This window comes from Lepus europaeus, chromosome 4, assembly GCF_033115175.1.
Source record: "Lepus europaeus isolate LE1 chromosome 4, mLepTim1.pri, whole genome shotgun sequence".
Taxonomy (NCBI): Eukaryota; Metazoa; Chordata; class Mammalia; order Lagomorpha; family Leporidae; genus Lepus; species Lepus europaeus.
Genome location: NC_084830.1, coordinates 129,286,809 through 129,301,915, shown reverse-complemented (window position 1 = coordinate 129,301,915; position 15,107 = coordinate 129,286,809). Strand labels below are relative to the sequence as shown.

The 15,107-nt window shown below is 44.8% G+C and overlaps 1 protein-coding gene across 1 annotated transcript in view; it reads right to left on the bottom strand.

The window, feature by feature from the left end:
• Positions 1–324: 324 nt before the first annotated feature.
• The window catches only part of SLC36A2 (solute carrier family 36 member 2), a 34,155-nt gene continuing 19,372 nt past the window's right edge, over positions 325–15,107 (bottom strand). The window contains exons 8-10 of the mRNA XM_062188810.1: positions 6,762–6,928; positions 4,691–4,860; positions 325–1,754 (exon numbers count right to left, since the gene is read on the bottom strand). Coding sequence (XP_062044794.1) covers positions 1,486–1,754; positions 4,691–4,860; positions 6,762–6,928 — 606 coding nt within the window. The 3' untranslated portion in view covers positions 325–1,485. The remainder of the gene's footprint in view (positions 1,755–4,690; positions 4,861–6,761; positions 6,929–15,107) is intronic.

Genomic DNA, 15,107 nt, shown 5'->3' with positions numbered 1-15,107 from the left:
GCAGCAGCACAAAGGGAAGGAAAGGCTGGACTCACTGCTGGGGACATGGGCTACTCAAAACCCAGCTCAGATGACACCGGTTGTGGAAAGTCGTCCTTGGGACTCTAGAGTGGTCAATGTCCTTGGCCCTTATAAGGACTCCGATGGTGTCTAACGATCACCTGTTACTCTCTCACAATGCAGGTAGATTGGCCGCTTGAGGGCAGGGAAGCTTCTCACTCATCCATGTGTCCCTGTAGAATGATGTATCAGGGAGCTTTCACTGTCTAAGGCTCCTTCCCACCACGACACACACACACACCCCTTACAGATTAAAACCACAAACATTTATTATTTCTCACAATTCTGGGGATCATCTGCACGATTCTTATGGTCTGGATCAACCTGACCGTGGTAAATATGGTCTCAGATGGCTTTGCCCATGTCTGGAAGTTGGCAGGCTGACTGGTGTGGGGAACAGGACTCAGGAGGCTTCATTTCTGTGCCACTTGGTCTTTCCTCCTCCATTGGACTATCTCAGTCTTCTTCACTTGGTGGTCTCACGGCAACAGAGCAGCAAAAAATGCAAGTGCCCCCAAACAAGCTATCGTCAAACCCCTACTTGCAACACATTTGGTCCCATTGGCCAAAGCAAGCTACAAGGTCAAGGCCAGATTCCAAAGATGGGAGAGATGACATTCTCCTGCAAACAGGAGAAGCTGCAAGGTTGCACTGTCAAGAGGAATTCATGGCCATTTTTACATTCTATAAGAGACTTGCACTACACTTGATTACAAGGGTAATCAAGAATGCTTGCTGCAAGAATTAAGAGATAGTTTATTCACATAATGTTCATATCTACCTCCACAAAACCTCTCTCTCCACTGACAGAGCTACTTCCCTTCCTCCTGTTCACTGTTGGTATCTTTGAACAGGGCCAAGGCTTTATTTAGTGGTTTGGTAAATTCATTATCTGCTCCTTTCTATCCAAGAGCTGCAACTCACATTGGCCATCTTGGGCCTATCCAGTCTCAATGCTGGAGCTGCACACACCTTCGTGGGTTGTGGATTAGGTCCCCACTCCTAGTCTTTGCTCCCTTTAGTGATAGGGAAAAGGGGAAACCTCTCGTCTACCAAAGCATGGTCAGCCTTAGCTGCCAGCATCTCTTTCGGCCAACTGCTGCCCTTTAGGGCCCCCTGCTGTTGTCTAACCCCACTCAAGGTATTAAATTCACCAGGTGAATTACTAAAAAATTGGGTAGAATCCAGAGCCTTCCATGAGATAGCTCTCTATGTAGTGGAAAGCTAGAGATTGAAAAAAGAAAAAGGCGTTAACAACAAAAAAAAATTTAAAATTACCATTTACACCTTGTAGCAGGTGAATCTTGGCTTGTTTCAGCATGACTTGACCCAGAGAAAAGGCAAAGCAATGTCAAAAAGATAAGGCATATAAAGAGATCCCTGCCATTACAGGTGAGGTGCTGGTGGTGAGGACCAGTGCCATTTTCACTGAATAAAAGTAGAGTTGGAAAAGGTCAGAGACTCTCCTGATGCTAAGAGCTCATCAAGGGCCTGGTAGGTCCCTGCCACAAAGCCCACGAAGCCCAGGATGCTGATCAGGGCATCCTTGATGATGGCGAGGGGACTCATGCCCTCCGAGTAGTAGGTGGTGATCTCCAGGAGGGGCGGGATGATGAGGGCCAGGGCGCTGCTGCTCACGGAGCCCACCAGGGAGAGGACCAGGTCCAGGCGGGGGACGAGGATGGCCAAGATGCCTATGGGAGGTGATGGGGGCAGATAGAGAATCCCAGGCTTAGCCAAACTTTTGTTTCCCAGAAATTCAGTTACAGAAAATAAAAATCAAAAAGTCGTGTAAAAGCCCAAATCACACTCCCTAGAGGTTACACATAAAAAACTTGGTATATCTTTTTCCAATTATTTTTCAGATATGAGGGGTCTTCAAAAGGTTCATGGAAAATGCATATCATTGCAGTACCAGCATCCCATACGGGCACCAGTATAGTCCCAGCTGCTTCACTTCCAATTCAAATCTCTGCCTTTGGCCTGGGAAAGCAGTGGAAGATGGCTCAAGTGTTTGGGCCCCTGCACCCATGTGAGAGATCTGGAAAAAACTCCTGGCTCCTAGATTTGGCCTGGCCCAGCTCTGGCTGTTGTGGCCATTTGAGTAGTGAACCAGCAGATGGAAGACCTTTTGCGCTCTCTCTCTGTAACTCTACCTCTCAAATAAATAAATAAAATCTTTAAAGAAAAACAAAGAAAATGCGTATCATGAAAGAAACTATGCAAGGATTTCCAAATTTTTTGTACCAAACTAAACTTATCTTTTAATTCCATTTTTCCACTTGCTTTTTGAAGACCCCTCATCTATTCATGTGTGTATTGTTGGGAGCAAACACTTATATCACATGACTTCTGCATCTGGGGGCTGTGACGGAAGTGACAGTAGACAAATCCACAGAAGAAATCAGTTGATTAGGAGTTCCAGAGTCTGCAGAAGGATTGGCTTCCGGAACAGTTGACGACTGGGGCTGGGAAACCCACTTAATAAGGGCAAAGGGAGAGGAGAGAAAGGCCTTCTATGGAAGAACAAACGGGAGGCACGATAGCCTTAGTAAAGCTAGTTTAAGCAGGTAGTCGCTCCAGCGACAGTGCTCTGTCTACTTGTGGCTAAACTTCCCCAAGAGTTTGCAGGTATGGCGGCACTGTTTTTCCTGGAGGTCCTGTTTAAGGCAGCAAAAGAAATGTAGATAGAGCTGTTTCTCTGCAGCTGTTGTTCAAATGTTTTTAGCTTAATATCATCTTTATGCTACTGAAGTGCATTTTAGTTCCCTACACATGCACAAAGATAGAACTTGAGCTCTTGCTTAATAACATAACCACAACCACAGTGCTTGGGAGTTGTTAAACTGTTTGGGATACATCAATGTACCCAACAGGCAAAATATGAAAACAAAATCCTGCCTTCCCAGAGCTACCACCTGGACACTTAATTAATCTGAGTACAAAAAAAAAAGATCCACAGGATCTCTGTAGGCAAGTGTCTTCCTCAGGTTTTACATCCGTGTCAGAAAACACCAAACAAAGAAACACTAATGCTAAACATTTTGAAATTGGGTTGTTTTTTCAGCAGGATGTTTCACAATCCTGCTTTTTTTTTTTTTTTAAAGCTTACTTATTTTCACTTATTTGAAAGGCAGAGTGACAGAGATGATAGACGGGTAGATAGGTACGTAGGTAGGTAGATGGATGATAGACAAATAGAGATCAATCTTAAACCCACTGGTTCAATCCCCAACAGCTAGGAATGGGTTATACTGAAGCCAGGAGCCAGGAACTCCACGGAGGTGCCCGTGTGGGTGGTAGGGACCCAGCTACTTGAAGCATCACCTGCGGCCTGCTGGGTAGGCATTAGCAGTCAGCTGGATCAGAAGCAGAGGTGGGACTCAATTCCAGGCATGCCATGTGGGACGCAGGTGTCCAAGCCGCTGCTTAACCCACTGTTGCACAACAGGCGCCCCAGGCCTGGGTTTTACATTTTTTACTTTACTTGATGGAAGAATGTTGCTGGTCTCCAGGAAACCCCAGAAGCCTTGATTAGGCCTCCCTTGGAGGAGGTGTGTGGTGTAAAAGAAAGGAGACTGCAAGACAAGAGTCTGGCTTTGCTTCGTGTGGCCTCAGCCGAGTCTCCACGCCTTCTCAGTGTGTTTCCTCATGTGCAAAACGGGAGTAACTACCAGCTACCCTTGTAGGTTTTATGGCTCATACTATGTAAGGCTTAATGTTTAAAATCCATGTAAAGCACTCAACAAGCTATCTTTCCTTTGATTTACAAATTTGTACACACTAATTGAGGCAGTTCATGAAGAAACTGTAGCTTTAGGCTTAAGGAGTTGTTATCTTCATACTTCAGGCAAATTCCTCTCTGGAATCTCTAAGATTCTGAGTGTAGCATCCCTGGCTCATTGGACAAACAAGAATGAAACACCTCCAAAGAAGAAAATCAGCAAGGGAAGGTGACCTTGGGCTTTGCCAAATCATTGTATGGCTCCCCCAGATTAGAGATATTGGTTGTGTTATGAGCTCAGTCAGATTTTTAACATTGGCCTGAATACATGTAACACTGTGAGGGCCACACAACAGCTGTTGCTGGGTTAGACCAGCAAATGGGCACTGGCTGCTCACTTTCAACATCTGTGCCAGAAGAAAAGGGCACAATGGCTCCAGACTTAAATGAGCTGGGTTCAAATCCTGCCTTTCACACTTCCTGGCCAATTCCTTATTGTTGCCTGTCTCGGTTTCATCTTTTGTCAAGTAGGGTTGATCATGGTTCTCCCTTGTCAGAGTTCTCAAGAGCACTGAATAAAATCCTATGAGATGTGGACTAGAACAAAGTCAGCACAGTGCCTGCCACACCACTAATGTTCAACAGATGCCTGTTCTTGTTAAGACTATTGTTTGATAAGGCGTGTACCTCTCTTAGGCTGGACACCAATAAATAAAACTGTCTAATTAGGTACGTACAAGAATGGCATTGTCTCCAGGTGTTAAATGAGAACATATTTGCAAAGCTTTACAATGGTCCCTGAAATGCAGCAAATGCTGGTTGTGATGACTATCCTCTACCATCTGGCTGAGTGCTGGTAGCCCGTGGGAAAGCTCAACAGGAACTTTCGCTCTGCTTCCTCCTCACCTGTCAGGAAGACCATGGCCAGGCGGATGGACAGGTCCAGAGGCAATGCCCAACGCTTTGACACCTGGGAGACGGCGAAGGGGATGATGATTTCTGCAGGGACAAAGAACTGCAGGGCGTAGGTGCACAGGATGCCGACGATGTAGAGGAGCTTCACTGACTGGTACAGCCTGTGAGACAAAGCAGAGTGAGGCTCTTCCAGGCTACTGTGCTCTGACCCCTGGCCCCTTCAAGTATCAGCCCTTGGGACAATGGCTTTGGTTCTTCTGTCTGAAAATGATGGGAGCTTAACAGTCAAGAGGGAGCCACACTGCAGTGTGCGGTGAAACTATTGAAGCATTATGGACTCAGTGGAAATAATGGAGGGGTCAAGGAACCTTGAGCACAGGCATCGGCAGCACCTTCAAAGGCCACGATGGCTTGCTGCTGGTCAATGTTATCCTGTAGGAAAGAGAGACCCAGGGCAGAAACCTTGCTCAGGAAGATGCTGATGCCAAGTGGCTCAGACCCAACACCTTGGGTCTAAAAGACTAGTTCTTTAAATGTCTCAGTTCTTTGGAATTCTCTGGATCCCCCAAAGTTCTTGCTTGGCTAGAGAACTGGGGAATCCCAAATCCTTGGGGAAGAGATGATTTATAAACAGGGTTGTGTGGGGATGGTGACAGGTGAGAAAGGGAGAAAGGGTTACATGCAGGTGGTAGGCGGGAGGTGGCGGCCAGAGTGTGTGGTGCTTCAGGGGACACTGAGTTTTTTTTTCTTAAACCTGTGAGATAAGACTATTTCCCTGGAATCTACAAGGGTGGGAGATGCATCTCTCATGTTAACAATGTGCATGTGTGTGTGTATGTGTGTGTGTGAGGGGCGGCATTTCCTTAAAGCGACCACCTTCCCATTTCTGTTTCCTGCTCACAATGGTCCTGCTGCCTGGAACAGCCTCTTTAATCCATTCCCGTTGGTGGCAATCTCATCAGTTTTTGAAGTTCCCCTCATCTGAGCAGGCAGCACATGTCAGCTGCTTTTAGACGTCCTCATGACCACTCTGATTTGTAGATGAAGAAACAGGCTCAGAGAGGTGAAATCTTCCATGACGGGAAACCAGTAGGTGGAGCCACTGGAACTTAAATCCAGGAGTACCACGGTTGTCCTGGCTTGGACGTAGTTGTCTTGTTGGACAACACATTCCTCTGCTGCCTCACTGAGATGTTCCTTCTTGGCTTGGAAGCCCCCGAGGCCTGCTAGCTTCTTTGTCTGATCTGTGTTATACTCGGTGTACAAACACCATCTACCTCTCCTCCATCTGTGCTGGATCATGACTTGGGGAAGGCAGTGAGGTTTCAAGATCACAGTCTACTTGCACTGACACCACCATCCACACCTCCACGCATCCAGACTGGCATGCTGCAAATGCCTGATGAATGACATTGATCATCTTGGGAAAAGAGCGCCACTGAGGCAGATCAGGCCTCCAAGTGAAACTTAAAAAGACAGAAGCTTTTGCAATTAATGGCATGCCTGGCATAGGAAAATGCAGCAGAAGGCAGGATGGGTTTGTGTGTCTGTTTAAAGCGGCCCTGTTGAACAAGAGCAGCGATCTGTTGCGTGAATTGGGGACATCTGATAGGAAAATTTTTACATATGCCCGTGGTCTTCCCAAATGGTTTTTGTTTTGTAGTTTTCATCTTAGCTACCCGGACTTGGGGGTGAGAACCACTCACAGTGGCAAGCAAGACGTGGTCCCGAGTGTTGGAAAGGTAAGAAGTGTTGTCCCCTCATTGACTACCTCCCTGCCTCTTGCTTTCCTCCAGGGCCCCTCGCTTCTCTCCTTAGGTGACCAAGGGTTCTCACCTCTGTCTCCTCCTCCTTCACACTAACACATCAAGGACGGTTTAAGTCCACTTGGGAGGCTGTTGAAGGACAGAGTATCTGGAACCCATGGTTCCAATGACAACTCTGTTTCTCCCTCTGGGATCTATGTAGACTTCAATTTCCCAACTGTGGAAGGGAGCAGGAAGTGACCCACATGTCTCCACCAACCCCTTAGGCCCCACCACCTAACAGCCCATGAAGGTACCAGCAGTTGGGCAGGTTAAGGGTTATGCTGGCCTTGATGTCATCTCCAAAACGCAGGTAGCCTAGAGCTCCAACGCCGGTGTACATGGCGGTGATGATGGACATTCCCAAAGACAGCATGGCCGGGAAATGGCGAGCATCCTTCATCTTGTTTTCCAGGGGCAGAACCTACAGAGACATCACAGTGTGAGGAGAGAGGAGGACAATGAGAAACACAAACATAAACGACAGACAGGCCACTTCTGGGTTATAACCAAAAGAACTGGAAGCAGGAACTCAAAGGGATACTTGTGCACTCATGTTCACAGTAGCATTACACACAACAGCCAAAAGGTGGAAGCAACCCAAGCGCCTATCAACAGAGATGGACAAATAAAATACGGGAAATTCATGCAATGGACAATTATTGAGGTTTAAAAAAGAACTTCTGACACATGCTGCAACACGGATGGAACCTGAAGAGATTAGGTGCAGTAAAAGTCGATCAGTGAACCACAGTTCCTGTATGATTCCAGTGACGGCAGGTACCTGGAGTAGGTGGGTACACAGAGACAGAGGTAGGGTGACGGTTTCTGGGGGCTGCAGGGAGGAGTGAACGGGGAATCTTTGTTTCATGGGTACAGAGTTTCAGTTTTGTAAGCTGAAAAGAGTTCTGGACAGGGAGGCTGATGGTTGCACAACAGTGTGAATGTCGTTAATATCACCGCACTACACATTTAAAAGGGTTAAGAGGGAAACTTCTAAGTTGGGTATATTTCACCACAATTGAAGGAACAAAGCAGGGAGATTGGGGCCCCGGTGAAGGAAAAAGGAAAAAGGAAGGCTCGGAGCCCCAGGATGGGCCCTGAACTGCTCAGAGCTGGAAGCGAGCTTGGGGTGATCCGGACTGATCTGAGAATTGCAACGCCCTGGGGCAGCCAGAAGCAGCCAGCGGTAGCGCTTTACTTGGACAACACAGTCTTTCAGACAATATTCCCCTCCCTTTCCGCAGGTCTGGTGTTGGAGTGCCCTTTCCGTGGGTTTCCCCCTGGTGCCCCAGACTTAGAGACCTCTGTGCTTCCCTGTTTTTTTTCAACAAGGGGTCTGATCATAATTTTTTTTAGGTCCTTGATTTTTAGGATATGGCCACACAAGAGCAGAGGAAATCCAGAGTAGAGAAGTACAAGTCATGTAACCTACGCACGTGTGAAAGATGGAAAAATCCACCCAGGAACCTGAGTACACTGGAGACCTTTCAGAGTCCACTTTCCCAGGCTGGGCTGATTCCCAGCCTCTCCCATCAGAAGTGACCTTGCCAGGCATTCCTGCATACCAGCATTCCCCCCTGCTCAATGAGGGAAGCAGACGTGAATCGTGAATCGTATGCTCCTCCTCCTTGCCCATGGGCAACACTGAAGCCCTTCTGTCCTCAAAGACTGCACTCACAAACTATGATGAGGTTGAAGGGCAGGGACCCTTACAACAGGTCCACCTCTCCCCTTCCCACTGACTTACACTTGGCCTTGTTACTCCCATTACCGTCCAAAGGCACTGGCATCTGAGACTGCTGACCTCAGGGCACCCCCTCTCCCATCAATGCACAAGTGGGGAGGCTGAGGCTGCAGGCACACAGGTGACAGCAGCGTATTTCCTCACACCCCGGGTTCTCACTCTTGTATTCTCAGAACCTTCTTCCCCTAAATGCATACCTGGCTCTAAGGGAGCCCAAGCTAAGGCATCTGAGAGTCACTTCTGTCTCCAGAACCCATCCTCTGCCTTCTTCAGGTTCCTGCTGGCGGAGGGACCACCCTTACCTTCCCCCACTCCTTCATCAGGCTGTGCACCAAGGACATTTTGCATATATCACTTAGCTAATCTATGCCTCAGTTTCCTTGCTTACAAGCTGGCATAAAAGTAAAACTTACCTATTGGGATTTTTTTTTTTATAAAAGCACATAGTTGGGGTTTAGTAAATGTTGGATGTTATTTTATTTTTTTACTATAAGGACTCCATGAAGTTGGCAACTGTATAATGAGACTATGAAAATGAAATAGCTTCCCTGGTTTACAGAGCTTTAAAGTGGCTAATCCAAGCTACAGGCCAAACTCAAGTACTTCCTTCTACTCAAAATTGCTTATAGTTATGACTAAATGGAACCTTATCAACTTCCCCATCCTACTGGTAAATGCTTTTCAGTCCCATATGCACGCTCCTCTGACCCCCATGCAAGTGGAAAATGCTTGAGGGCAGTGTCTTGTTGGGTCTTGCTGTGTCTTTCCACTTTCTTCTGGGCTGGGTCTATCTGCAGCAGGTGTCCAGGAATGCACTGACAGATTGCGAGGAGAGCAGACCATCCGCTCCTGCCCTGTAATACATTTTGCTTCACAAATTCACCAAGCCCAGAATGATTGCTTTACAAGGCCAGATCACCTTAAGGAAACACACACAACAAACCAACCAAGGAGAAAAATGTCTGCTGACATGAAGTGGAAAGTCCCTGGCCTGGGAGGTAGATGCAGTGGGAAGGTCTCTGGACCAGGAGTCAGCTGGGTTTCAGCCCCTATTAGTCAGTGACGCTGCTGTAAAACTGGACACAGCACTAGAGAATTTCTTAATCTTCATTCTGATACCATTGCATTGTGAGCATTCAACAGATGCTTACTGAACAAATGTTATCACCATTTTATAGCTGGAGAACTAAGGCTCAGAGAGCAACTATGATCAAAGCCAAATCCTCACCCATTCTGCTACCAAACTCATTGGATCAACCTCTGTACTTTGAAAATTCTAAAAAAAAAATTCTAAAAAAAGTGCTTCCAGTTCCATCTACATGGCGTCAGCACACTTCACCACATCTTTCTCACTGATTACAACTAAAAGCCCAGGATAGAATACATAAAGAAACTATGCATGGATTCCGAAAAGTACACAGTAGCAGGTGGACTGAAGAAGAAAATCCAAATCAGAAAACACGACCATTATGGTGGGGAGTTTCCAGTTTACACCCAAGGGGAGACCAAATCCTCGAACCATCAGTGGATATAAGCAAGTAACCTTCACTGGACTAGAGAGTATGGAGAGAAGCCCCATCTGTTTCTTTTTGTTTTCTTTCCAGGCCATGCCTCCAGGACAAGTCCTTGTCACCAAGCAGCATTCTGGTGGATGGTTGATTGTGGTGGCCTCCCAGGCATCTAACATTCTGAGAACAAATTCTCTCCAAGCAGAGGAGCTAGGAACACGAGTGCTGTGAGTCTGAAGGTGTAGGGAAATCAAGACAGGCTACGTAATGTATGGTGTGCAGCATAAAATGAAAACTCAGGGTACTTTAGACAAATATCAAGAATTTCAAGATGGTAAGAAAGATAATTCATCTGAGTAGAGTGTGGGATCCTTCTGAAGGTGGGACCTCCAGAGGCTGCAGGCCCATGAAGTTAAACCTGGAAAGAATCACTACCATTTTCCCCTTCTCTCTTCTCTTGATGTTTAACCCCAGAGCAAACTCAACTGCGGGAAGTACATACCTATACTAGGATAGGGAGGCTGGAAGCCCAGAACCACAGGGAGCTGGTGAGTGTGCAGAGAGCAGGGGACCAGACAAAGCAGCCTTCTGACGCTGTAAGTGAGCTCCTGGGCTCAGCTCTGAGCTGCACAGGGTGGGACAGCCACAAAACACCAAAGCAGAAGCTGTGAGAACGGAATCACTGTATTTAGACAACCTTCTATATACTGAACATGGAGCAGCACACAGACTGGAGCCAGATCTCACACCAAGGGCTTGGAAGACTCATCTGCTATTACAAGAACCAGGGCCACGGAAAGTGGATCATGACTTGTAATCTGAATCTAAACAATCTGACTGCTTCCAAAGCCAAAAATCAACACTTTTACTAAGATCTTAACAGGCACCAGCGTTTCATGTAATAAGCTCAAAGTGTAAAGGGTAAAATTACTCAACATACAAAGAAACAGAAATGGCTCAAGAACTCTCCAGGGGAAAGACAACAGAATCTAATGCTAACATCACTCAAATTTTGGAAATATCAAAAGATTTTCAAGCAGGTATTATAACCTTGTTCCATGAAGTAAGAGAGAACACCATTGAAATAAGTGGAGGGGCCAGCGCCATGGCATAGTGGGTAAAGCCACTGCCTGCAATGCCAGCATCCCATATGGGCACCAGTTCAAGTCCCAGCTGCTCTACTTCCTATCCAGCTCTCTGCTATGGCCTGGGAAAGCAGTAGAAGATGGCCCAAGTCCTTGGACCCCTGTACCCATGTGGCAGACCTGGAAAAAGCTCCTGGCTTCAGATCGACACAGCTCTGGCCATTGTGGCCAATTGAGAGTCAACCAGCAGATGGAAGACATCTCTCTCTCTCTCTCTCTCTCTCTCTCTCTCTCTGCCTCTCCTTCTATCTCTGTGTAACTCTTTCAAATAAAAATAAATCTTAAAAAAAAGAAACAAGTAGCAAGATTTAAGTTCTCACAAAGAAGCAGAAGCAATATAAAAGGATCAGATGGAAATTCTAGAATTGAAAACCAAATTTTTAAGGACCTTACTGGAGGGGTGCAGTAGCAGAGCATAGATAACAGAATCAGTGAACTCAAAAATAGGTTAACAGGAATGATTAAATATAAACAAAAAGAGAAAATTAGCTTTTCAAAAACATTGAACAGAACCTTAGGAACCCTGATGCAATACAGCAAAATGTTTACTGTTCAGGTGGAACCTCAAGGAAGAGATAGAGACGGATACAGAAAAAAAGAATTTGAAAAAACTATAGCCAAAAACGTCACAAGTTAGGTAAGAGATATTTACAAATTTAAGAAATTAAGTGACTCCTACATAAGACAGACTCAAAGAAAACTATATCAGATATATTACAATATAGCTGCTAAAACCTAGGTATTAAAAGCAAGATCATGAATGACTGAAAAGCTATGTCTTATATATAAGGGGACAATGATGCAAACAACCATAGTGTGGTACTGTCATGCAGACAGATGGACAGATCAATGGAAAAGGAATCAAGAGTCCAGACGTAAACCCCATACATCTATAGTCAATTGATTTTTGGTGCCAGAACTCTTTAAATAAGAAAAGTACTGTCTTTTCAACAAATTGTGCTGAAGCAACTGGATAACCATACAAAAGAATTAACTTTCACCACATAAAAAAATTAACTCAAAATGGATTAAAGCCCTAAATATAGGCACTAAAGCTGTAAAACTCTAAGAAGAAAACTTGGCATAAATCTTCATGACCTTGGATTTGGGCTGGAGCATAGCAGAATGCAAAGTGACTGCTTAATGGGTACAGGTTCTCTTTTTGGGTCATGGAATTGGATAGTAACAATGATGGCACAATATTGCACAGGCACTAAAAGCCACTGAAATGCATACCACAAAATGGCACATTTTATATATATGGATTTTTATCTCCATAAAATTAAAAGTATGAATAATATATATTACACAAATGCTAATCTAAAGGAATCTGGAGCATGCATATTGCTTGGGCCCCTGTACCCACGCAGGAGACCCAGAAGTAGCTCCAGGCTCCTAGCTTTGGCCTGATCCAGCCCCAGCTGTTGTGGCCATTTGGGGAGTGAACCAGCAGATGGATGATCTGTCTGTCTGTCTGTCACTTTCCTTCTCTAACTCTGCCTTTCAAGTAAATAAAAAATAAATCTTAAAAAAAGATAAAATTTCAGTTATCAAGACAGCTTGGTATTCGTGAAAGATTCAATACATTGCCCAATCCGCTGAGGAACTGCAGAAACTGATCCAGGCATGCATCCCAGTTAACGTTATATGAAGACACAAAGTCAGTTCAAGGTCAAACAGACAGGCCGGCGCCGCGGCTCAATAGGCTAATCCTCTGACTTGCGGCGCCAGCACACAGGGTTCTAGTCCTGGTCGGGGTGCCGGATTCTGTCCCTGTTGCCCCTCTTCCAGTCCAGCTCTCTGCTGTGGCCTGGGAGTGCAGTGGAGGATGGCCCAAGTGCTTGGGCCCTGCACCCGCATGGGAGACCAGGAGAAGCACCTGGCTCCTGGCTTCGGATCAGCGCAGTGCGCCGGCCGCAGCGGCCATTGGAGGGTGAACCAATAGTAAAGGAAGACCTTTCTCTCTGTCTCTCTCTCTCTCACTGTCCACTCTGCCTGTCCAAAAAAAAAAATTTAAAATTTAAAAAAAATTTTAAAAAAAAGGTCGAACAGATAGTCTTTTCAATAAAGGATGCAAGAATAGTTGGGCATCCTATTAAAAAATGAACTTCAGCTCATAAACACCTGAAATTAAAATGAACTCAGAGACAGTATAGATTTAAATGTACAATAAAAATTCTAAAACATTTAGAAGAAAATATCAAAGAAAATCTTTGTGATCTTGGATTAGGTAAACTCATTTTTTTAAAAGTTTTATTTTTATTATTTGAAAGTCAGAGTTATACAGAGAGAGGAGAGAGAGGCAGAGAGAGAGAGAGAGAGAGACAGAGAGAGAGAGAGAGACCTTCCATCTGATGGCTCACTCCCCAATTGGCCACAATGGCCAAATGGCCAGAGCTGTGCCGATCTGAAGCCAGGAGCCAGGAGCTTCTTCTGGGTCTCCTATGCGGATGCAGGGGCCAATGACTTGGGCCCTCGTCTACTGCTTTCCCAGGCCATAACAGAGAGCTATATTGGAAGTGGAGCAGCTGGGTCTCGAACTGGCACCTATATGGAATGCCGGCACTTCAGGCCAGGGTATTAACCTGCTGCGCCATAGCACCGGCCCCAGTTGAAGTGTTTTTAGATGCAACACCAGAAGCTGGATCCACAGAAGAAAAATGTTGATGAATTGGATTTTATCAAAATTAAAAATGTTTGCTTTGTAAAATATATTAATAGACTAAAAAGACAAGCTACACACCGGAGAAAAATTTCAGTTACATTTCTAATAAAGGATTTACATTTGGAACACACAAAGAGCTCTTAAAACTCAACAATAAGAAAATAACAACTGAGTTTAAAAAAAAATCTGCAAGATAGGTGAACAAAGACTTCACCAAAGAGGATATATTGATACCAAAAAAGCACATAAAAAGATGCTCAAGGGGCCAGCACTGTGGCATAGCGGGTAAAGCCACTATCTGCAGTGCCGGCATCCCATATGGGTGCTGATTTGAGTGCCGGCTGCTCCACTTCTGATCCAGCTATAATGGCCTGAGAAAGTAGTAGAAGATGGCCCAAGTCCTTGGGTCCCTGCACCCATGTGGGAGACCTGGAGGAAGCTCCTGGTTCCTGGCTTTGGATCAGCACAGCTCCAGCCCTTGCGGCCATCTGCGGAGTAAACCAGCGGTTGGAACACCTCTCTGCCTCTGTCTTTCAGATAAATAAATAAATCTTTAAAGAAAAAGATGCTCAAAACCGCTGGTCATTAGTAAAATGCAAACTAAATAACAACCCAATACTACTATACATCTATTAGAATGGCTGAAATAAAAAACACTGACAGTGCATACAAGTGTCAGCAAAGTTACAGAACAACTGGAATGTTCATGCATTCCAGTTGGTATAGTCAATCTGAAATGCTACAGCCAGTCTGAAAAAACAGTTTGGCAATTTCTCACCAAGTTAAATGTCACATACTCCATGCATCGTATACTTAGCAAAGCTACTCCTAGAGAAACAAAAACTTACATTCACATGACAGCTGTACATCAATGCTTATTAGCAACATGGTTTATAATTACCAAAACCTAGAAATAACTAAAATGTTCTTCAACAAGTGAGTTGATAAACTAGGGATGTTCCATAATAAAAAGCAACAAGCTACTGATACAGGCAGTGGCATGGATGAATCTTAAATGCTTCAGGATAAGTGAAAGAAGCCAGACTCAAGAAGTTACTTACTGTGTGGTTCCCTTTATATGAAATTCTGGAAAAGAGAAAGCAGTAGAACAGAAGGAGGTTGCCAGGAGTTAGTGCTGGGAGATGTTGTGACAATTAAAGGGAGTGTGAGGAAATATTTTGTGGGGAGAGTTGTTCTATATTCTGATTCTTTGCAGTTCTCAAAACTTACAGGAATATGCACCAATAAAGATTATTTTATTTTATGTAAATGCAAAAGCAAGTTTTATAAGTATATAAACAGTATTATATATAATAAATATATATAAGTATATAAACAATATTATTACCCTTCTCCAAATGTGGAAGTAAAGACTATATAATAACCCATTATTATATACATATCCCTTTCTAGTTTAAAACTCTTTTATATCTAATAAAATCCTTTAGTGTAAGCTTTACACAGCCATTAGCTAGCATTGTGGCGCAGTGGGTTAATGCCCTGGCATGAAGCGCTGGCATCCCATACATGCGCTGGTT